The 24,578-nt window shown below is 43.8% G+C and overlaps 1 protein-coding gene across 2 annotated transcripts in view; it reads left to right on the forward strand.

Annotated features, from left to right (window-relative positions):
• LOC128694100 (chromodomain-helicase-DNA-binding protein 7-like) overlaps positions 1-24,578 on the forward strand; it is a 328,549-nt gene that overhangs the window by 174,413 nt on the left and 129,558 nt on the right. The window contains exon 3 of one of the 2 annotated variants that reach the window (XM_070093743.1): positions 1,545-1,679. The exons of the other annotated variant lie outside the window; for it this stretch is intronic. Within the exon in view, the coding sequence (XP_069949844.1) occupies positions 1,545-1,679 (135 nt within the window). The remainder of the gene's footprint in view (positions 1-1,544; positions 1,680-24,578) is intronic. 2 annotated transcript variants of the gene reach the window in all.

Consider the following 24,578-nt stretch of genomic DNA (forward strand, 5'->3'; position numbering starts at 1 on the left):
GGTATTAAGTGTTAGTTCATGCTGGTATTAAAAGTGTTAGTTCATGCTGGTATTAAAAGTGTTAGCTCATGTTGGTATTAAAAGTGTTAGTTGATGCTGGTATTAAAAGTGTTAGCTCATGTTGGTATTAAGTGTTAGTTCATGTTGGTATTAAAAGTGTTAGTTCATGTTGGTATTAAAAGTGTTAGTTCACGTTGGTATTAAAAGTGTTAGTTCATGTTGGTATTAAAAGTGTTAGCTCATGTTGGTATTAAGTGTTAGTTCATGTTGGTATTAAAAGTGTTAGTTCATGTTGGTATTAAAAGTGTTAGTTCACGTTGGTATTAAAAGTGTTAGTTCATGTTGGTATTAAAAGTGTTAGTTCATGTTGGTATTAAAAGTGTTAGTTCATGTTGGTATTAAAAGTGTTAGTTCATGTTGGTATTAAAAGTGTTAGTTCATGTTGGTATTAAGTGTTAGTTCATGTTGGTATTAAAAGTGTTAGTTCATGTTGGTATTAAAAGTGTTAGTTCATGTTGGTATTAAAAGTGTTAGTTCATGCTGGTATTAAAAGTGTTAGTTCATGCTGGTATTAAGTGTTAGTTCATGCTGGTATTAAAAGTGTTAGTTCATGCTGGTATTAAAAGTATTAGTTCATGCTGGTATTAAAAGTGTTAGTTCATGATGGTATTAAAAGTGTTAGTTCATGCTGGTATTAAAAGTGTTAGTTCATGCTGGTGTTAAAAGTGTTAGTTCATGCTGGTATTAAAAGTGTTAGTTCATGCTGGTGTTAAAAGTGTTAGTTCATGCTGGTATTAAAAGTGTTAGTTCATGCTGGTATTAAAAGTGTTAGTTCATGCTGTTATTAAAAGTGTTAGTTCATGCAGTGTTAGTTCATGCTGCTATTAAAAGTGTTAGTTCATGCTGGTATTAAAAGTGTTAGTTCATGCTGGTATTAAAAGTGTTAGTTCATGCTGGTATTAAAAGTGTTAGTTCATGCTGGTATTAAAAGTGTTAGTTCATGCTGGTGTTAAAAGTGTTAGTTCATGCTGGTATTAAAAGTGTTAGTTCATGCTGGTGTTAAAAGTGTTAGTTCATGCTGGTGTTAAAAGTGTTAGTTCATGCTGGTATTAAAAGTATTAGTTCATGCTGGTATTAAAAGTGTTAGTTCATGCTGGTATTAAAAGTGTTAGTTCATGCAGTGTTAGTTCATGCTGGTATTAAAAGTGTTAGTTCATGCTGGTATTAAAAGTGTTAGTTCATGCTGGTATTAAAAGTGTTAGTTCATGCTGGTATTAAAAGTGTTAGTTGATGCTGGTATTAAAAGTGTTAGTTCATGCTGGTATTAAAAGTGTTAGTTCATGCTGGTATTTAAATAGTTCATGCTGGTATTAAAAGTGTTAGTTCATGTTGGTATTAAGTGTTAGTTCATGTTGGTATTAAAAGTGTTAGTTCATGCTGGTATTAGAAGTGTTAGTTCATGTTGGTATTAAGTGTTAGTTCATGTTGGTATTAAAGCTGACAGTTGCTGTTAATAATTGTTATTGTCTTGGCCTGCTGCCCAGATTCAAGAGATGCAACAGAGGATAAGCCACCTGCAACAACAGCAGCAGCAACAGCAGCAGCAGCAGAAGACAACAACAGAGGTACAGCAGACACAGACACAGTACATGCATCAGGCACGTCAAGGAATGATCAATGTAAGTGACTATCTCTGACTACTTGTTCCAGCAGCTAGCAAGGTATGTGGGCTGCTAGCACTAACAGCCTGGTCGATCAGACTTGCTGTGGGGAAACCTGCACCTTGCCTGCTGTCTTGCAATTATACAGTCTAGAAACTGGTCAGACATGATTGGTGCGCACATGGTGGTAGCTTAAGGGACTGATTGACCAGGCTGTTGGTGTTAGCTACTTCCACAACCTTTCTAATAATAAGAAACTAACTTGAACTAAAAGGTTCATATTTGAAGACAGTTCTCTTGGTAATTCCCTTTATACATTAAGGAAGTATTGAAAAGTCATGGTCTCCTTACATTTAGTCATCTCTCAGTGTACTCATGACAGACTTCTCATTGAGGGCATTTAACACCATTGTCATAATGTTACTTCAGTACAAGTTTGGCTACATTCTCAGAATTTTCATTGTAGATTATAATGTATCTCTGGTGCCTAGGTTGCCAGGAGCACAGATGGAGGGATATTAACAGTTATTATAATGTATCTCTGGTGCCTAGGTTGCCAGGAGCACAGATGGAGGGATATTAACAGTTATTATAATGTATCTCTGGTGTCTAGGTTGCCAGGAGCATAGATGGAGGGATATTAACAGTTATTATAATGTATCTCTGGTGCCTAGGTTGCCAGGAGCATAGATGGAGGGATATTAACAGTTATTATAATGTATCTCTGGTGCGTAGGTTGCCAGGAGCATAGATGGAGGGATATTAACAGTTATTATAATGTATCTCTGGTGCCTAGGTTGCCAGGAGCATAGATGGAGGGATATTAACAGTTATTATAATGTATCTCTGGTGCCTAGGTTGCCAGGAGCACAGATGGAGGGATATTAAGTTATTATAATGTATCTCTGGTGCCTAGGTTGCCAGGAGCACAGATGGAGGGATATTAACAGTTATTATAATGTATCTCTGGTGTCTAGGTTGCCAGGAGCAAGATGGAGGGATATTAACAGTTATTATAATGTATCTCTGGTGTCTAGGTTGCCAGGAGCACAGATGGAGGGATATTAACAGTTATTATAATGTATCTCTGGTGTCTAGGTTGCCAGGAGCAAGATGGAGGGATATTAACAGCTATTATAATGTATCTCTGGTGCCTAGGTTGCCAGGAGCAAGATGGAGGGATATTAAGTTATTATAATGTATCTCTGGTGCCTAGGTTGCCAGGAGCACAGATGGAGGGATATTAACAGTTATTATAATGTATCTCTGGTGCCTAGGTTGCCAGGAGCACAGATGGAGGGATATTAAGTTATTATAATGTATCTCTGGTGCCTAGGTTGCCAGGAGCACAGATGGAGGGATATTAACAGTTATTATAATGTATCTCTGGTGCCTAGGTTGCCAGGAGCACAGATGGAGGGATATTAAGTTATTATAATGTATCTCTGGTGCCTAGGTTGCCAGGAGCACAGATGGAGGGATATTAAGTTATTATAATGTATCTCTGGTGCCTAGGTTGCCAGGAGCACAGATGGAGGGATATTAAGTTATTATAATGTATCTCTGGTGTCTAGGTTGCCAGGAGCACAGATGGAGGGATATTAACAGTTATTATAATGTATCTCTGGTGCCTAGGTTGCCAGGAGCAAGATGGAGGGATATTAACAGCTATTATAATGTATCTCTGGTGCCTAGGTTGCCAGGAGCATAGATGGAGGGATATTAACAGTTATTATAATGTATCTCTGGTGCCTAGGTTGCCAGGAGCAAGATGGAGGGATATTAACAGTTATTATAATGTATCTCTGGTGTCTAGGTTGCCAGGAGCAAGATGGAGGGATATTAACAGTTATTATAATGTATCTCTGGTGCCTAGGTTGCCAGGAGCATAGATGGAGGGATATTAACAGTTATTGAGTGAACGTGTACAAGCAGTGAAGCTTGTCTGTACAATCACCAGTTTGACTTGTTTTAAAGGTGGTTGTTAGTGTACACTAATATTATCATCTAGAGAGAACAAGTCACTTCAAGAATGTCATTATTAGCTTGGTATCTCTCGAAGGTTTTTGTTATCCAGTCTATCATTTTCCTTGTTGTGATAGTAACACTGTTGTGATCCTTGAAGCTTACACCATTGTTACTATGTTGTGATAGTAACACTGTTGTGATCCTTGAAGCTGACACCATTGTTACTATGTTGTGATAGTAACACTGTTGTGATCCTTGAAGCTTACACCATTGTTAGTATGTTGTGATAGTAACACTGTTGTGATCCTTGAAGCTTACACCATTGTTACTATGTTGTGATAGTAACACTGTTGTGATCCTTGAAGCTGACACCATTGTTACTATGTTGTGATAGTAACACTGTTGTGATCCTTGAAGCTTACACCATTGTTAGTATGTTGTGATAGTAACACTGTTGTGATCCTTGAAGCTTACACCATTGTTACTATGTTGTGATAGTAACACTGTTGTGATCCTTGAAGCTGACACCATTGTTACTATGTTGTGATAGTAACACTGTTGTGATCCTTGAAGCTTACACCATTGTTAGTATGTTGTGATAGTAACACTGTTGTGATCCTTGAAGCTTACACCATTGTTAGTATGTTGTGATAGTAACACTGTTGTGATCCTTGAAGCTTACACCATTGTTACTATGTTGTGATAGTAACACTGTTGTGATCCTTGAAGCTTACACCATTGTTACTATGTTGTGATAGTAACACTGTTGTGATCCTTGAAGCTTACACCATTGTTAGTATGTTGTGATAGTAACACTGTTGTGATCCTTGAAGCTTACACCATTGTTACTATGTTGTGATAGTAACACTGTTGTGATCCTTGAAGCTTACACCATTGTTAGTATGTTGTGATAGTAACACTGTTGTGATCCTTGAAGCTTACACCATTGTTACTATGTTGTGATAGTAACACTGTTGTGATCCTTGAAGCTGACACCATTGTTACTATGTTGTGATAGTAACACTGTTGTGATCCTTGAAGCTTACACCATTGTTAGTATGTTGTGATAGTAACACTGTTGTGATCCTTGAAGCTTACACCATTGTTACTATGTTGTGATAGTAACACTGTTGTGATCCTTGAAGCTGACACCATTGTTACTATGTTGTGATAGTAACACTGTTGTGATCCTTGAAGCTTACACCATTGTTAGTATGTTGTGATAGTAACACTGTTGTGATCCTTGAAGCTTACACCATTGTTAGTATGTTGTGATAGTAACACTGTTGTGATCCTTGAAGCTTACACCATTGTTACTATGTTGTGATAGTAACACTGTTGTGATCCTTGAAGCTTACACCATTGTTACTATGTTGTGATAGTAACACTGTTGTGATCCTTGAAGCTTACACCATTGTTAGTATGTTGTGATAGTAACACTGTTGTGATCCTTGAAGCTTACACCATTGTTACTATGTTGTGATAGTAACACTGTTGTGATCCTTGAAGCTTACACCATTGTTAGTATGTTGTGATAGTAACACTGTTGTGATCCTTGAAGCTTACACCATTGTTACTATGTTGTGATAGTAACACTGTTGTGATCCTTGAAGCTTACACCATTGTTACTATGTTGTGATAGTAACACTGTTGTGATCCTTGAAGCTTACACCATTGTTACTATGTTGTGATAGTAACACTGTTGTGATCCTTGAAGCTTACACCATTGTTAGTATGTTGTGATAGTAACACTGTTGTGATCCTTGAAGCTTACACCATTGTTAGTATGTTGTGATAGTAACACTGTTGTGATCCTTGAAGCTTACACCATTGTTAGTATGTTGTGATAGTAACACTGTTGTGATCCTTGAAGCTTACACCATTGTTACTATGTTGTGATAGTAACACTGTTGTGATCCTTGAAGCTTACACCATTGTTACTATGTTGTGATAGTAACACTGTTGTGATCCTTGAAGCTTACACCATTGTTAGTATGTTGTGATAGTAACACTGTTGTGATCCTTGAAGCTTACACCATTGTTAGTATGTTGTGATAGTAACACTGTTGTGATCCTTGAAGCTTACACCATTGTTACTATGTTGTGATAGTAACACTGTTGTGATCCTTGAAGCTTACACCATTGTTACATTGTATCTTAAATGATTCAGTAACAGTAACTTGTCCTTTATAAAGATCATAATCATCTGAGTGGTCCACTGGAAGATTGTGTCCTCAGTGGTCCACTGGAAGATTGTTTATATCTGTTAGAAGGTTTATTGTGTCCTCAGTGGTCCACTGGAAGATTGTTTATATATGCTGGAAGGTTCGTTGTGTCCTCAGTGGTCCACTGGAAGATTGTTTATATATGCTGGAAGGTTCGTTGTGTCCTCAGTGGTCCACTGGAAGATTGTTTATATCAAGTTACATTTACCTAGCAGGTACTAGTGACCTGTAGATCAACACAGGCCACAGGTAGATAAACACAGGTCACTGGCGATGAAGGAAGGGCAGGTGAAGGTGTGATCAAGGAAGTATTGAAAGGTAAGAGGGAGGGTAGAAGGATAAGATGGAAGGTAGAAGGGTAAGAGAGAGGGTAAAAGGGTAAGAGGGAGGGTAGAAGGAAGGGAGGGAGGGTAGCCACAAGAGTATTGATTTGTGGCATCCATGGAGGTTCCCACCAACCCAGCCCACCCTCAACCTAGCCCACCCTCAACCTAGCCTACCCTCAACCTAGCCTACCCTCAACCTAGCCCACCCTCAACCTAGCCCACCCTCAACCTAGCCCACCCTCAACCTAGCCTACCCTCAACCTAGCCTACCCTCAACCTAGCCCACCCTCAACCTAGCCCACCCTCAACCTAGCCCACCCTCAACCTAGCCCACCCTCAACCTAGCCTACCCTCAACCTAGCCTACCCTCAACCTAGCCCACCCTCAACCTAGCCCACCCTCAACCTAGCCTACCCTCAACCTAGCCTACCCTCAACCTAGCCCACCCTCAACCTATACACAAATAACCCGCACATAGAAGAGAGGAGCTTACGACGACGTTTCGGTCCGACTTGGAGCATTTACGAAGTCACACTAACGAGATGTAGAGCAGGACGGGTATATACAGGCAGGAAGAGGTAGTTGTGGTGGTGGTGGTGGTAGTAGTGGTGGTAGTAGTAGTAGTAATGGTGGTAGTAGTAGTGGTGGTGGTGGTGATGGTAGTAGTAATGGTGGTGATAGTAGTTGTGGTGGTGGTGGTAGTAGTGGTGATGATGGTAGTAGTAGTGGCGGAGATGGAAGGAAGTAGTAATGGGGAAGAGAGGAGGAGTCAGTCAAATACAAAGAAAGGGGAGCACTGCAATGGAGCTAGGTGCCCACAGTGGAACTAGGTGCCCACAATGGAACTAGGTGCCCACAATGGAACTAGGTGCCCACAATGGAACTAGGTGCCCACAATGGAGCTAGGTGCCCACAATGGAACTAGGTGCCCACAATGGAGCTAGGTGCCCACAATGGAACTAGGTGCCCACAATGGAACTAGGTGCCCACAATGGAACTAGGTGCCCACAATGGAACTAGGTGCCCACAATGGAGCTAGGTGCCCACAGTGGAGCTAGGTGCCCACAGTGGAGCTAGGTGCCCACAATGGAACTAGGTGCCCACAATGGAACTAGGTGCCCACAACGGACCTAGGTGCCCACAGAGGGAGAGCAAGAACACAGAGTGGGGGGGGGGAATAATGAATTAACAGAAACACAAGACAGAAGAAAGAAAGACAACCCAGAAGAGAAAAAAGGGAAGAGGGAGAAGAAGAGTTAGAGGAGGAATCAGGTTAAGTCACGGGTGTTGTGAAGTTTGGAGCATCTTACAGTGTAGTGGGAGAGGAAGGCATCCACAGAGACGAAGCCACGACTAACATTCATACAGGGAAAGTTGTGTATTAGGGAGGATTCAACCAGACGCAACCCAACCTACCCTCAACCTAACCCACCCTCAACCTAACCCACCCTCAACCTAACCCACCCTCAACCTAACCTACCCTCAACCCTGCCCACCCTCAACCTAACCTACCCTCAACCTAACCTACCCTCAACCTAACCTACCCTCAACCTAATATACCCTCAACCTAACCTACCCTCAACCTAACCCACCCTCAACCTAACCCACCCTCAACCTAACCCACCCTCAACCTAACCCACCCTCAACCTAACCTACCCTCAACCCTGCCCACCCTCAACCTAACCTACCCTCAACCAAGCCCACCCTCAACCCAACCCAATCTCAACCCAGCCTACCCTTAATCTAACCCACCCTCAACCTAACCCACCCTCAACCAAGCCCACCCTCAACCTAACCCACCCTCAACCTAACCTACCCTCAACCCAGCCCACCCTCAACCTAACATTGAAATACAACTTCAGCAAGGTACTGTAGTAACTTCAGCAAGGTACTGTAGTAACTTCAGCAAGGTACTGTAGTAACTTCAGCAAGGTACTGTAGTAACTTCAGCAAGGTACTGTAGTAACTTCAGCAAGGTACTGTGGTAACTTCAGCAAGGTACTGTAGTAACTTCAGCAAGGTACTGTGGTAACTTCAGCAAGGTACTGTGGTAACTTCAGCAAGGTACTGTGGTAACTTCAGCAAGGTACTGTGGTAACTTCAGCAAGGTACTGTAGTAACTTCAGCAAGGTACTCTAGTAACTTCAGCAAGGTACTCTAGTAACTTCAGCAAGGTACTCTAGTAACTTCAGCGAGGTACTGTGGTAACTTCAGCAAGGTACTGTAGTAACTTCAGCAAGGTACTGTGGTAACTTCAGCAAGGTACTGTGGTAACTTCAGCAAGGTACTGTGGTAACTTCAGCAAGGTACTGTGGTAACTTCAGCAAGGTACTGTAGTAACTTCAGCAAGGTACTGTAGTAACTTCAGCAAGGTACTGTGGTAACTTCAGCAAGGTACTGTAGTAACTTCAGCAAGGTACTGTAGTAACTTCAGCAAGGTACTGTAGTAACTTCAGCAAGGTACTGTAGTAACTTCAGCAAGGTACTGTAGTAACTTCAGCAAGGTACTGTAGTAACTTCAGCAAGGTACTGTAGTAACTTCAGCAAGGTACTGTAGTAACTTCAGCAAGGTACTGTAGTAACTTCAGCAAGGTACTGTAGTAACTTCAGCAAGGTACTGTAGTAACTTCAGCAAGGTACTGTAGTAACTTCAGCAAGGTACTGTAGTAACTTCAGCAAGGTACTGTAGTAACTTCAGCAAGGGCGTCGTGCCCCGACCTAGACACTGGGGGTCGTGCTGCTGCTGCTGCTGCTGCTACTACTACTACTACCACCACCAGCACCACTACTACCAGCACCACTACTACCAGCACCACAACTGCTGCTACCACCATCACCACCACTACAACTACTACTGCTACCACCACCATCACCACCACCACCACTAATACTACTACTACTACTACCACTACTACTGCTGCTGCTGCTGCTGCTGCTGCTACTACTACTACTACTACTACTACTACTACTACTACTACTACTACTACTACTACTACTACTACTACTACTACTACTACTACTACTACAACCACTACTACAACCACCACCACCACTACTACCACTGCTACTACCACCACCACTACTACTACCACTACTACCACCACCACCACCACCACCACCACTACCACCACCACCACTACCACCACCACCACCACTACTACCACCACCACCATCACTACTTCACCACCACTACTACACCACCACCACTGCTATTACTGCAGCCACCACCACACCTCTCACCACCGCCGCCACCACTACCAACACGATCACCACTCCTACTACTACTGCCTCCACCACTACCAACACGATCACCACTCCTACTACTACTGCCTCCACCACTGCCACCACCACCACCACTCCTACTACTACTGCCTCCACCACTGCCAACACGATCACCACTCCTACTACTACTGCCTCCACCACTGCCACCACCACCACCACTCCTACTACTACTGCCTCCACCACTGCCACCACCACCACCACTCCTACTACTACTGCCTCCACCACTGCCACCACCACCACTACTACTACTACCGCCGCCACCACCACCACCACCACCACCACCACCACCACCACCGCCACTACCGCCACCACCACCACCACCACTACCGCCACCACCACCACTACCGCCACCACCACCACCCCTACCGCCACCACCACCACAACCCCCACCACCACCACCACCGCCACCACCGCCACTACCGCCACCACCACCACCACCGCCACCACCACTACCGCCACCACCACCACTACTATGCCTCTGTCGCCGCCACCACCACTAGTACTAGTACTACTACTGGTACTACCACTAGTTCTACCACCACTACTAGTTCTACCACCACAACTAGTACTACCACTAGTACTACCACCACCACAACTAGTACTACCACCACTAGTACTACCACCACAACTACTAGTACTACCACCACTAGTACTACCACCACAACTTCTAGTACTACCAGCACTACTAGTACTACCACCACTATTACTACCACCACCACTAGTACCACCACCACTATTACTACCACCACCACTAGTAGTACCACTACTAGTACTACTTCCACCACTAGTACTATCAACACCACTAGTACTACCACTACTAGTACTACCACCACTAGTACTACCACCACAACTAGTACTACCACAGCTACTAGTACTACCACAACTAGTACTACCACCACTAGTACTACCACCACTACTAGTACTACCACCACTACTAGTACTACCACAACTACTAGTACTACCACTAGTCCTACTACCACTATTACTACCGCCACCACTACTGGTACTACCACCACCACCACAGCTAGTACTACCACAACCACCACCACTAGTACTACCACCACTATTACTATTGCCACCACCACTACTGGTACTACCACCACCACTAGTACTACCACCACTACTAGTACTACCACAACTAGTACTACCACCACAACTAGTACTACTACTACTAGTACTACCACTACTAGTACCACCGCTAGTACTACCACCACTAGTACTACTACCACCACTACTAGTACTACCACCACCACTAGTTCTACCACCACCGCTACTAGTACTACCACCACTAGTACTACCACCACTACCACTACTAGTACTACCACCACCGCTACTAGTACTACCACCACCGCTACTAGTACTACCACCACCACTAGTACTACCACCACCACCATTGTACTACCACCACCACTACTGGTACTACCACCACCACCACAGCTAGTACAACTACTAGTACTACCACAACTAGTACTACCACAACCACCACTACTAGTACTACCACCACAATTAGTACTACCACCACTAGTACTACCACCACTACTAGTACTACCACCACTAGTACTACCACTAGTCCTACCACCACTATTACTATTGCCACCACCACTACTGGTACTACCACCACCACTAGTACTACCACCACTAGTACTACCACAACTAGTACTACCACCACAACTAGTACTACTACCAATACTAGTACTACCACCACTAGTACCACCACTAGTACTACCACCACCACTAGCACTACCACCACCACTAGCACTACCACCACTACTAGTTCTACCACCACTGCTACTACTAGTACTTTTGTAGATGAATGGTTCAGAGAACCGACATGTTGATAAATTAGACACATGTGCAACTCTTAGGTATCTTGAGGTAATCAGTCCCTCAACCTTGAGTCGATGGACTGAACACATCGACTCAAGGTTGAGGGACTGATTACCTCATTCTCCTCTTGTTCTTCAAGTTTCTCCTACGTATGGACTGATGAAGCCACTGTGTGGCGAAACGTTTCTTCAAAGATACCCAAGAGTTGCACATGTGTCTAATCTACTACTATTACTACCACCACCGCTACTACTAGTACTACCACCACCGCTTCTACTAGTACTACCACCACCGCTACTACTAGTACTACCACCACCACCACCACTAGTACTACCACCACCACCACTAGTACTACCACCACCACTAGTACTACCACCACCACCACTAGTACTACCACCACCACTAGTACTACCACCACCACTACTAGTACCACCACCACTATTACTACTACTACCATCACTACTATTACTACCACCACTACTTCTACTACCATCACTACTAGTACTACTACCACCACCACCCCTACTACTAGTACTACTACCACCACTACTACTACCACCACCACTAGTACTACCACCACTGCCACCACTACTAGTACTAGTTCCACCACTGCCACCACCACTACTACCACTACTAGTTCTACCACCACCACCACCACTACTACCACCACCACTACTACCACTAGTACTACCACCACTGCCACTAGTACTACCACCACTGCCACCACTACTAGTTCTACCACCACTACTAGTTCTACCACCACCACTAGTTCTACCACCACCACCACTACCAATACTACCACCACCATCACCAATACTACCACCACCACCACCAATACTACCACCACTACCACCACCACCAATACTACCACCACCAATACTACCACCACCAATACCACCACCACCACCACCACTACTACCACCACTACCACCACCACTACCACCGCCACCAGTACTACCACCACCACTACTACCACCACTACCACCACCACTACCACCACTACCACTACCACCGCCACCAGTACTACCACCACCACTACTACCACCACTACCACCACCACCACCACCACCACCACCACCACTACCACCACCACCACCACCACTACCACCACCACCACCACCACTACCACCACCACCACCAATACTACCACCACTACCACCACCACTTCCACCACTACCACCACCACCACTACCACCACCACCACTACCACCGCCACCAGTACTACCACCACTACCACCACCACCACCACCACTTCACTACCACCGCCACCAGTACCACCACCACTACCACCACCACCACCACCACTACCACCGCCACCAGTACTACCACCACTACCACCACCACCACCACCACTTCACTACCACCGCCACCAGTACCACCACCACCACTACTGGTGCTACTGCTGCTACCACTATATTACGAACACAGGGAATAATGGCCTATTGACCTAGTCGTAGTGGGTTTGGAGCGAAAAACACAACAGTAGTATTTGTATTTTCCTTCACCATTTATATTATGTACAAGAATGGAGTACATACAAGTGTAGCACACGGTGATCAAGACAAAAACCCAAGAGAGAGAGAGGACCGTGCTCAACCAGCGGCTGAGAGAGTCTGGCAAGAGCTGACTGTGAGTGAAAGTACACCTCAGCGCTTGGCAGGCCCACCTGTGATTGGTTAATGAACCGAGGTATTGATTGATTTAACGATGGGGCCTTTAAAGATCATTAAACCCTTAGCACCAGGTTTGCTGGTTGGGGATGCAGCCTATTTGGGAGTGTGTACATACACCGAATAAAGTGTAATGTACTCTTGACATGCCACATTCCCACCCCAAAAGGGCTCTAACGGCCAGGACTAGGCTTCCACCTCCATGGGTAGCATGCCGCCATGGCACTCAACAATAATGGAACCACCTTTCCTCTCAACCATCCAACTCATTAGATAGAGCTTAACCTGTGGATGGTACCAGAAATCCCCTCCTAACCCCCCCCCACTAAAATATTTTATATATACAAGAAGGGGGGGGGAGAGCTATGCTTCCCATATACTCCCTAACACATTATAACCTAACACATTCTAACTTAAATTTATATACGAAAAAGAGAATGAGCGAGCTTATTATCCCTGCCAGCAATATGTAATATACATAACTTATATAGTTGCAGCCAGAGACTCCATCTCGTGGGCCGTGTGTTGCTGTTCTTGATGGAGTTAAGGTAGACCAGAGGGTTGTGGTCACTGTGACCACCTGACACGATTGCCCCACGTAGATCTCGAAATGTTCTAATGCCAGTATCAGAGTGACGGCTTCTTTTTCAGTTGTGGAGTAGGACCTCTGGCGAGGTTGATACTTGGCCCAGAAGTTAGCCACAGACTGACCTCTGGCGAGGTTGATACTTGGCCCAGAAGTAAGCCACAGACTGACCTCTGGCGAGGTTGATACTTGGCCCAGAAGTAAGCCACAGACTGCAACCACTCTTCCTCTGGCGAGGTTGATACTTGGCCCAGAAGTTAGCCCCAGGCTGCAACCACTCTTCCTCTGACGAGGTTGATACTTGGCCCAGAAGTAAGCCACAGGCTGACCTCTGGCGAGGTTGATACTTGGCCCAGAAGTAAGCCACAGGCTGCAACCACTCTTCCTCTGGCGAGGTTGATACTTGGCCCAAAAGTAAGCCACAGGCGAGGTTGATACTTGGCCCAGAAGTAAGCCACAGGCAGCAACCACTCTTCCCCAGCTTCTTGTAGTACTGCCTTAACCCTCACTAACAACCACTCTTCCCCAGCTTCTTGTAGTACTGCCTTAACCCTCACTAACAACCACTCTTCCCCAGCTTCTCTCACTAACAACCACTCTTCCCCAGCTTCTTGTAGTACTGCCTTAACCCTCACTAACAACCACTCTTCCCCAGCTTCTCTCACTAACAACCACTCTTCCCCAGCTTCTCTCACTAACAACCACTCTTCCCCAGCTTCTCTCACTAACAACCACTCTTCCTCTGGCGAGGTTGATACTTGGCCCAGAAGTAAGCCACAGGCAGCAACCACTCTTCCCCAGCTTCTTGTAGTACTGCTCTTAACCCTCACTAACAACCACTCTTCCCCAGCTTCTCTCACTAACGACCACTCTTCCCCAGCTTCTTGTAGTAGTACTGCTCTTAATCCTCACTAACGACCACTCTTCCCCAGCTTCTTGTAGTACTGCTCTTAACCCTCACTAACAACCACTCTTCCCCAGCTTCTCTCACTAACGACCACTCTTCCCCAGCTTCTTGTAGTAGTACTGCTCTTAATCCTCACTAACGACCACTCTTCCCCAGCTTCTTGTAGTACTGCTCTTAATCCTCACTAACGACCACTCTTCCCCAGCTTCTTGTAGTACTGCTCTTAATCCTCACTAACGACCACTCTTCCCCAGCTTCTTGTAGTAGTACTGCCTTAACCCTCACTAACAACCACTCTTCCCCAGCTTCTCTCACTAACAACCACTCTTCCCCAGCTTCTCTCACTAACAACCACTCTTCCCCAGCTTCTCTCACTAACAACCACTCTTCCCCAGCTTCTCTCACTAACAACCACTCTTCCCCAGCTTCTCTCACTAACAACCACTCTTCCCCAGCTTCTCTCACTAACAACCACTCTTCCCCAGCTTCTCACTAACAACCACTCTTCCCCAGCTTCTTGTAGTAGTACTGCCTTAACCCTCACTAACAAGCATCAACCTGTAATGTAAATGGTTTACAAAAATGGCTGCACTACAAAGTAGACGTTTTGGTTTAGTGAACGAACGAGTCTTGGCGCTTTGGGGTCCACTCGTATTTTATTTTTTTTACTGGTAAGCGATATTGGAGGGGCTGGTTACCTGGAGGTTATTCCAGGGATCAACGCCCCCGCGGCCCGGTCCATGAACATAAGAACATAAGAAAGGAGGAACACTGCAGGAGGCCTGCTGGCCCATACTAGGCAGGTCCTTTACAATTCATCCCACTAACAAAACATTTGCCCTACCCAATTTTCAATGCCACCCAAGAAATAAGCTCTGATGTGAAAGTCCCACTCAAATCCAACCCATCCCACTCATGTACTTATCCAACCTAGATTTGAAACTACCCAAAGTCCCAGCCTCAATAACCCAACTAGGTAGACTGTTCCACTCATCAACTACCCTATTTCCAAACCAATACTTTCCGATGTCCTTTCTAAATCTAAACTTATCTAATTTAAATCCATTACTGCGCGTTCTCTCTTGGAGAGACATCCTCAAGACCTTATTAATATCCCCTTTATTAATACCTATCTTCCACTTATACACTTCGATCAGGTCTCCTCTCATTCTTCGTCTAACAAGTGAATGTAACTTAAGAGTCTTCAATCTTTCTTCATAAGGAAGATTTCTGATGCTATGTATTAATTTAGTCATCCTACGCTGAATGTTTTCTAACGAATTTATGTCCATTTTGTAATACGGAGACCAGAACTGAGCTGCATAATCAAGGTGAGGCCTTACTAATGATGTATAAAGCTGCAGTATGACCTCTGGACTTCTGTTGCTTACACTTCTTGATATAAATCCCAGTAATCTATTTGCCTTATTACGTACGCTTAGGCATTGCTGTCTTGGTTTAAGGTTGCTGCTCACCATAACCCCCAAGTCCTTTTCGTAATCTGTATGGCTAAGTTCTACATCATTTAATTTATAAGTACTAGGGTTATGGGCACTCCCAAGCTTCAGAACCTTGCATTTATCTACATTGAACTGCATCTGCCACTTTTCTGACCAAGAATAGAGTTTGTTTAAATCCTCCTGAAGTTCCCTAACATCTACGTTTGAATCAATTATCCTACCTATCTTTGTGTCATCGGCGAATTTGCTCATATCACTAGTAATTCCCTCATCAAGATCATTGATATATATTATAAATAACAACGGGCCCAAGACTGATCCCTGTGGAACGCCACTTGTTACAGATCCCCACTCGGATTTAACCCCATTTATGGACACTCTCTGCTTCCTGTCAGTGAGCCATGACTCGATCCACGAGAGCACTTTTCCCCCAATGCCATGAGCTGCCACTTTCTTTAACAGTCTATGGTGCGGAACTCTATCAAAAGCCTTACTAAAATCTAAGTAAATAATATCAAATTCTTTATTGTGGTCAACAGCCTCAAAAGCTTTACTGAAGAAAGTTAATAAATTAGTTAGACAAGACCGGCCTCTTGTGAATCCATGCTGAGTATCATTAATCAAGCTATGCTTATCGAGATGGCTTCTTATAATCTCAGCTATAATTGACTCTAGTAATTTGCCTACAATTGAGGTCAGGCTTATTGGGCGGTAATTTGACGGTAACGACTTGTCCCCTGTTTTAAAAATAGGAATTACATTAGCCATCTTCCACATATCAGACACTACACCTGTTTGAAGAGATAAATTAAAAATATTAGTTAATGGTTCACAGAGTTCCATTTTGCATTCCTTAAGAACCCTTGAAAAAACCTCATCAGGACCCGGCGACTTATTTTGCTTCAGTCTGTCTATCTGCCTCACAACCATCTCACTAGTGACTGTGATGTTACATAATTTATCTTCTTCTAGCCCACTGTAAAAATTAATTACTGGAATATTGTTAGTGTCTTCCTGTGTAAAAACTGAGAGAAAATAATTATTTAAAATCAAGCACATTTCATTCTCATTGTCAGTAAGGTGCCCATAGTTATTTTTAAGGGGACCTATCTTATCTCTAACTTTTGTTCTATAGACCTGGAAAAAACTTTTTGGGTTAGTTTTAGAATCCCTAGCAACTTTAATTTCATAGTCCCTTTTAGCTTTTCTTATCCCCTTTTTAATGTCCCTCTTAATGTCAATATACTGATTCATAAGATGACCCTCACCTCTTTTGATACGCCTATAAATTCCTTTCTTATGCCCTAGTAGATATTTGAGCCTATTATTCATCCATTTTGGGTCATTTCTATTTGATCTAATTTCTTTATATGGGATAAACGCTCTTTGAGCAGCATGTATAGTGTTCAGAAAACTGTCATATTGATAGCTCTCTTCGTTACCCCAGTCAACAGATGATAAGTGTTCTCTAAGCCCATCGTAATCTGCTAAGCGAAAATCTGGGACTGTTACTGAGTTATCGCTACTATCGTACTTCCATTCAATGCTAAATGTAATTGATTTGTGGTCGCTAGCACCCAGTTCCTCTGAAATTTCTAAATTATTAACAAGGGATTCATTGTTTGCCATAACTAAGTCAAGCAGGTTATTTCCCCTTGTAGGTTCTGTCACAAACTGCTTCAAAAAACAATCCTGAAATACTTCTAAGAAGTCGTACGATTCTAAATTCCCAGTCAAGAAATTCCAATCAACATGACTAAAGTTAAAGTCTCCTAGAATTACTACATTATCGTGCCTTGTGGCCTTAACAATTTCCTCCCATAGTAGTTTCCCTTGGTCCCTATCTAAGTTAGGGGGACGGTATATCACTCCTAAAATCAGTTTTTCATGCCCCTCTGAAAATTCTATCCAAACAGACTCTGTATGTGTTACTTCAGACTTAATACCCGTTTTTATGCAACAGTTCAAGCGATCTCGGACATACAATGCCACCCCACCCCCCCTCCCAATACTTCTATCTTCTTGGAACAATTTAAAACCCTGAATATGACATTCCGCAGGCATGTCCCGACTTTTTGAATTAAACCACGTCTCAGTTAAGGCAAATACATCAATGTTACCTACACTAGCAACTAATCTCAACTCGTCCATCTTATTCCTAGCACTACGGCAATTAGCATAATAAACATTGAAAGACTCTCCTTTCTCTTTACCCTTCCTGCTCATTTCTATTTTCCTACTAAACCTATTACTGTCCTTATCACCCAAGGTCCCTGGCTTTTCAATATCTATCTCGTTCTTATTATTACTAGTTTCCCTAGAACTCGTAATATTACTACACTGGGACTTCACTGTTTTCCTGCCAAAACCCATACCACTAACTATTCCTAGTTTAAAGTCCTAACTGCTCCCTCCACTGCAGTTGCCAGTGCTTCCACCCCACACCTAGATAAGTGAACCCCATCCCTAGCATACATGTCATTTCTGCCATAGAAGAGGTCCCAGTTGTCAATGAATGTTACCGCATTTTCCTTACAGTATTTGTTCAGCCAGCAATTGACACCAATTGCCCTGGACAACCATTCACTTCCAACTCCCCTCCTTGGCAAAATACCACATATGAGAGGGTTCCCACCCTTACTTCTAATTATTTCTATTGCTGACCTATACCTGCTAATCAGGTCCTCACTCCTACGTCTGCCAACATCGTTGCCTCCAGCACTGAGACAGATAATAGGATTGCTCCCATTACCTCTCATGATGTCATCCAGACGGCTAACAATATCCTCCATCCCAGCCCCAGGAAAGCAAACTCTCTGTCTCCTACTCCTGTCCTTCAAGCAGAACGCCCTATCCATATACCTAACTTGGCTATCCCCAACAACAACAATATTCTTACCTTCCTTAATGTCTTTCGTCGTGTCGTTCCCAGTAGTCAACTCACATTCGTCGGGTAGCACTGAGAATGTATTGGATGTTTCCACAACAGTTTCCACGGCAGTCTCTTTCTTCTTCATCGTTTCTACCTTTCCATTCGTCTTCTTAATCGTCAACTTCTTTCCCTGCTGTCCAGCCACTGACCAGTTTCCCTTCTTGACCTGAGGACTCAAAACAGGAGGACTACGAATCTTCTTGTTTTCCTCGGTCAATCGCCTAATTTCCAAATTCGCCAACCTCAATTCTTCCTTAAGCTGTTGGTAAAGTTGCTCGATGGAGGGCATCTTGCTTCAATTCTAGAGAGCGCGCAAACAGGTCTTCACAGAGCCAAGTACACGTCAACACTGCGCAAATGCCAACTCAATCAGGAGCTACTGCGCAGCACGTCCGCACGGCCCAATAGCGATGCCTTCCGATGGATCAGGGCCTGATCAACTCTACAAAATTGTTCCAGAATCGTCTATAAAGACCTATCATACCTAAGAAACGTTGGAAGGATTTCCTATCCTGAGGTACTGGATAATTTTTAATGGCAAGAATTTTAGCAAATTTAGGGGCCACTTTACCACTACCTATTTCATGGCCCAAAAAAACTTGCAGTAGACTGGCCTAAGAATGACTTGCATAAATTGGCAGTTAAATGGAAACTGTGAAATTTGTCAGAGCTTCAAGTCTAGACATACGTTGGTCCCAAGTGTCGGACACCATTACAATATTATCTAGGTAAGCTGCCATGCCTTCAAGTCCTTTAATAGCCCGATGGATCAGCTTTTGGGAGGATGCCTGCGAGTTCCTCATCCCGGAGGGAGTTCTGTGTACTGACAATGACCTTGAATTACGAAGGCTAAGATTTCCTTCGCCTTATCTGTCAAAGGAACCTGATAGTAACGTTTAAGGAGGTCAAACTTGGACACAAAAGTAGCCTTACCCACGAAGTCAATTATGTTATCCAAACGTGGCAGAGGGTAAGCATGTGCAATAGTGACCTCATTCGCCTTACGGTAGTCTGTACACATTTGAAAACCTCCCATCAGACTTCTTAACAAGGATGCACGGTGAAGCCCGTGGACTAGATGACTCCTCCACTACCTGCAGGTTATTCCGGGGATCAGCGCCCCCGCGGCCCGGTCCATGACCAGGCCTTCCGGTGGACCAGGGCCTGATCAACCAGGCTGTTACTGCTGGCCGCACGCAGTCCAACGTACGAACCACAGCCCAGCTGATCCGGCACTGACTTTAGGTATTTATCCAGCTCTCGTTTGAAGGCAGCCAGGGGTTTATTGGTACTTCCCCTTATGCTTGGTGGGAGGCTGTTGAACAGTCTTGGGCCCCGGACACTTATGGTGTTTTCTCTTAGTGTACCAATGGCGCCCCTACTTTTAATTAGGGGTATTTTGCATCACGTTGCCCAGACTTTTACTTTCGTTGGGAGTGATTTCTGTGTGCAGATTTGGGACCATTCCTTCCAAGATTTTCCAAGTGTAGATTATGATGCATCTCTCTCTCCTGCGTTCCAACGAGTACAAGTCAAGTGCTTCCAAGCGTTCCCAGTAGTAAGGTGCTTGACAGAACTTATACGTGCAGTAAAGGTACTCTGTACACTCTCTAGATCTGCAATTTCACCTGCTTTGAATGGAGATGTTAATGTACAGCAGTATTCCAGCCGAAAGAGAACGTTCTCATTATCCATCCTATCATTTTCTTTGCACTTGTGATCGTGGCACTGTTGTGATCCTTGAAAGTGAGATCCTCAGACATTACTACTCCCAGGTCCCTTACATTATTTTTCCGCTCTGTTGTATGGCCAGAGTTTGTAGTATACTCTGTTCTAGTTATTATCCCCGCCAGTTTTCCATAACGGAGTAGTTGGAATTTGTCCTCATTGAACATCATATTGTTTACCGTTGCCCACTGGAAAACTTTGTTTATATCTTCTTGGAGATTAACCGCGTCCTCAATAGATGACAGCCTCATGCAGATCCTAGTATCGTCTGCAAAGGATGATACGGTGCTGTGGGTTACATCTCTGTTTGTCTGATATGAGGATGAAGACCAGGATGGGGGCGAGTACTGTGCCTTGTGGAACAGAGCTCTTCACTATGGCAGCCTCCGATTTAACTCTGTTGACCACTACTCTTAGTGTTCGATTGGTTAGGAAGTTGAAGATCCATCTCCCCACTTTCCCAGTTATTCCTCTAGCACGTATTTTGTGCGCTATTACGCCATGATCGCATTTGTCAAGCGCTTTTGCAAAGTCTGTGTATATTACATCTGCATTCTGATTTTCTTCCAGTGCATCCAAGGCCATGTCATAGTGATCCAGTAGTTGTGAGAGGCAGGAGCGACCTGCCCTGAACCCATGTTGCCCTGGATTGTGCAGATTTTGGGAATCCAGGTGATTTGCAATCCTGCTTCTTAGCACTCTTTCAAAGATTTTTATGATGTGAGATGTTAGAGCTATTGGTCTATAGTTCTTGGCTAATGCTTTGTGTCACCTTTATGGAGTGGGGCTATATCCGTTGTTTTAAGTGACTGTGGAATTTCACCCATGTCCAAGCTCCTCCATAGTGTACTTAGGGCATGTGAGAGGGGTTTCTTGCAGTTCTTAATGAACACACAGTTTCACGAGTCTGGGCCCGGGACCGAGTGCATGGGCATGTTGTCAATGGCTTTTTCAAAGTCTATCGGAGTTAGGGTAATGTCGGAAATCTGGCATACATTTATGGAGTTTTGAGGCTCATTCATGAAATCATTTGGGTCGTCGATCCTCAGACTTATTAGTGGCTCACTAAACACGGAGTCGTACTAAACCGTGTTCTAACAGAAATGCTACCTCCTGTTGAAGTAGCCTCTGTTTTTCAGGTTTAGCTCTGTAGGGGGAGAATTTAATAGGTTTATAGTTTCCAACATTTACATCATGATGTCCTAATGTACATTTTTTCGGAACTTCCCAAAAAAAAATGCCAGGGTAAGATTGTAGGAGCGCAGTTAAACTCGTTACTTGTGCCTTAGATAGCCCCTGGCCCGACCATTAAAGGGCTAGGGTCCTAATGAGGACAGAATTGGGAAGCTTTAATTTCAGGAATAGGGTGCAAGGAGTCAGGGTCGTCTACAGAGGCAGAGGACAGAACCATTACTGGCACTTGATTTGGAGTATTAAATTCTTTAATCTGATTAATGCGGTATATTTTACTCTTTGAGGCCTTGTCAAGGGGAGTTACCACATAATTTACATCAGATAGTTTACTTGCAATTTGCATAGGTTCCGTAAATCTAGCTTTTAAGGTGTGGCCAGGTATAGGTTCCTGCACCAACACCTTGTCTCCTGGATGTTAGGAGCAAAACTGAGCTTCTGTCATACCTCTGTTTCATAGTATTTTGAGCTGTTTTTAAGCTAGCCTTAGCCAACTGACGTGCTACCTGCAACCTTGAAGGAGGGTTGTAGTGTGTTATGCAAGTGTCTTCTCCCACCCATCCTTCCTTGAGCACCCGAAGAGGACCTCGTACGTTGTGTCCAAAGATCAGCTCAAATGGACTGTATACCCTGTGGACTCCTGCAGAATTTCTCACTGCAAACAGCAACAGAGGAAGTGATTCATCCCAGTCTGCAGGAAAATGCATGCTATAAGTTCTCATCATGGATTTTAATGTTTGATGAAATCTTTCCAAGGCGCCTTGGGACCGAGGATGAGGATAATTTATGAATTATTCCTAGCTTAGTTAATGCTTTCCTAAACGCTTTGGCAGTAAAATTAGTACCCTGGTCACTCTGGATAGACTTAGGAATGCCAAAGCAGGAGATAAACTTAAGGCTTTAAGAATGGTTTTGGTATTGATACTGCACATTGGGATTGCTTCTGGATACCTAGTAACTTTGTCCATAATAATGAACAAGTACTGGTTCCCAGACTTGGACTTCGATAATGGACCTACACAATCAATGATTTACTCTGCAAAAGGTTCTCCATCTGCAGGTGTTGGATGGAGTGGTGCAGGTTTAATGGGGTGTCCAGGTTTTCTAACTTGCTGACATTCCCTACAACAGCAGATATGATTCTTCACATCTTGCCTTATTTTTGGCCAGTAAAATTCTTGAGTATTCTTTACAAGGTTTTGGTAATTCCTAAGTGTCCTCTTAATGAAGAATTATGAGCTATATTTAATATTTGTGATGGAAACTTTTTAGTAACTACTAATCTATCAGACTTTTGCCTTCCCTCCATCTCCTTACCAGTCTCTGTGCAGATTAATAAATCTTTGTTAATTTTATATTTGACTGGGTGATCTGAGCGAGTTTCACCCCTGGCAATTTAATAAGCTAAGTTTGAAGAAGGATCTTTTCTCTGTTCCTCCTGTAAGGACATTCCCTCGGGCATGGAAACACACATCTGGCAATCCTGTGACCCTGGAATAGGAAGGCTTGATCTGGGTCTGTTCACTAAATTACGAGGCCGTGGCCAGTTTTCCTCGTAAGACAAATTGTCCAGTCCCAGATCGTAGTCGTTCAAGGATGGGTCAGCATTTTCATCAGACATCCCTTGGGATTTTACCTGAGTTATGGCTAACATCGGAGAAGGATTAGCTACTTTGTGGAATTCAGAATGTTATTACCTAGTAATAGGACAGCATCTTGCACAGGAAATCTGTCAAACACCTACAGTCAAATATCTAGTGTAATATTTACTCTGCACGTATATTCTATGTAAAGGGACAGAAAATACTGCTCCTCCAAATTCTTCTAAAAGAACTGATGAATGTAATGATGTTTGTTCAGAGGGGAGGAAATATTCCCTCTCTTATAAGGAAACAATATACTCCAGTATCCCTAAATGTTCTTCTGTTCTTTTGAACTCTCCTGAAGGGAGATATGGCAACTACTGTAGTATGGGGCCACACCTATACCTTTGATTCATTTCAATAGGGAGATTAGTAATTCTCCCTAATGGTTGGGGTTTAGCTGGGCAGTTGGATCGCAGATGGCCGGGTTTATGGCAAAAATAACAGGTTACCTCTTATTTTCCTTTGGCTCTCTGCTGCTGATGTGGTTGGCGCCAGTGTGTACTGACGCCGTTGTTCACAGTGTTGAGCACGAGTTTGATGTCTCACCAGGTTGACCGTCAGTTGGATAACGTGTCTCACCAGGTTGACCGTCAGTTGGATAACGTGTCTCACCAGGTTGACCGTCAGTTGGATAACGTGTCTCACCAGGTGACTTAGTTCGTTGTCATTCATCTTCATCCTGCTATTTCATCCTCCAGTCAGGAACTCTTCTCTGACGATCTCTACTCACGCCAGGCTGTTCAGAAGAAAGATAGTTTGTACAAGAAGCAGTTAGTCTCGAAAGTGTCAGCCAACTTGGCTGCTTCCAATGCAGTAGTCAACGAATGATCCTCCATAAAGACTAACCTCTGGTCCAACAGATTCCAGCAGGTTATCCACCAAAAGCAACTGGGCCAGATCAGAAAAATTTGCGACACCATTGGCCTTGTACCATTTGGTGAATACCTTCAACTGCTGCCTTACAAAGTCTACTTAATAAGACTGACCCAGTTGACGCTTGCCCAATTTGAATTCCCTCCTGTACTTGGCAGGAATACTCTGATAAGGCCCAAGAACTGTGGTTTTCACGACCGGAAAGTTGACAAATTCGTCATTATTCAACACAGATGTGAACTATGCCTTACCATATAATGCTATATGCACCATTGCTGCCCAGTGCACCTCAGACC

This window comes from Cherax quadricarinatus, chromosome 43 (genome assembly GCF_038502225.1).
Source record: "Cherax quadricarinatus isolate ZL_2023a chromosome 43, ASM3850222v1, whole genome shotgun sequence".
Lineage (NCBI taxonomy): Eukaryota > Metazoa > Arthropoda > Malacostraca > Decapoda > Parastacidae > Cherax > Cherax quadricarinatus.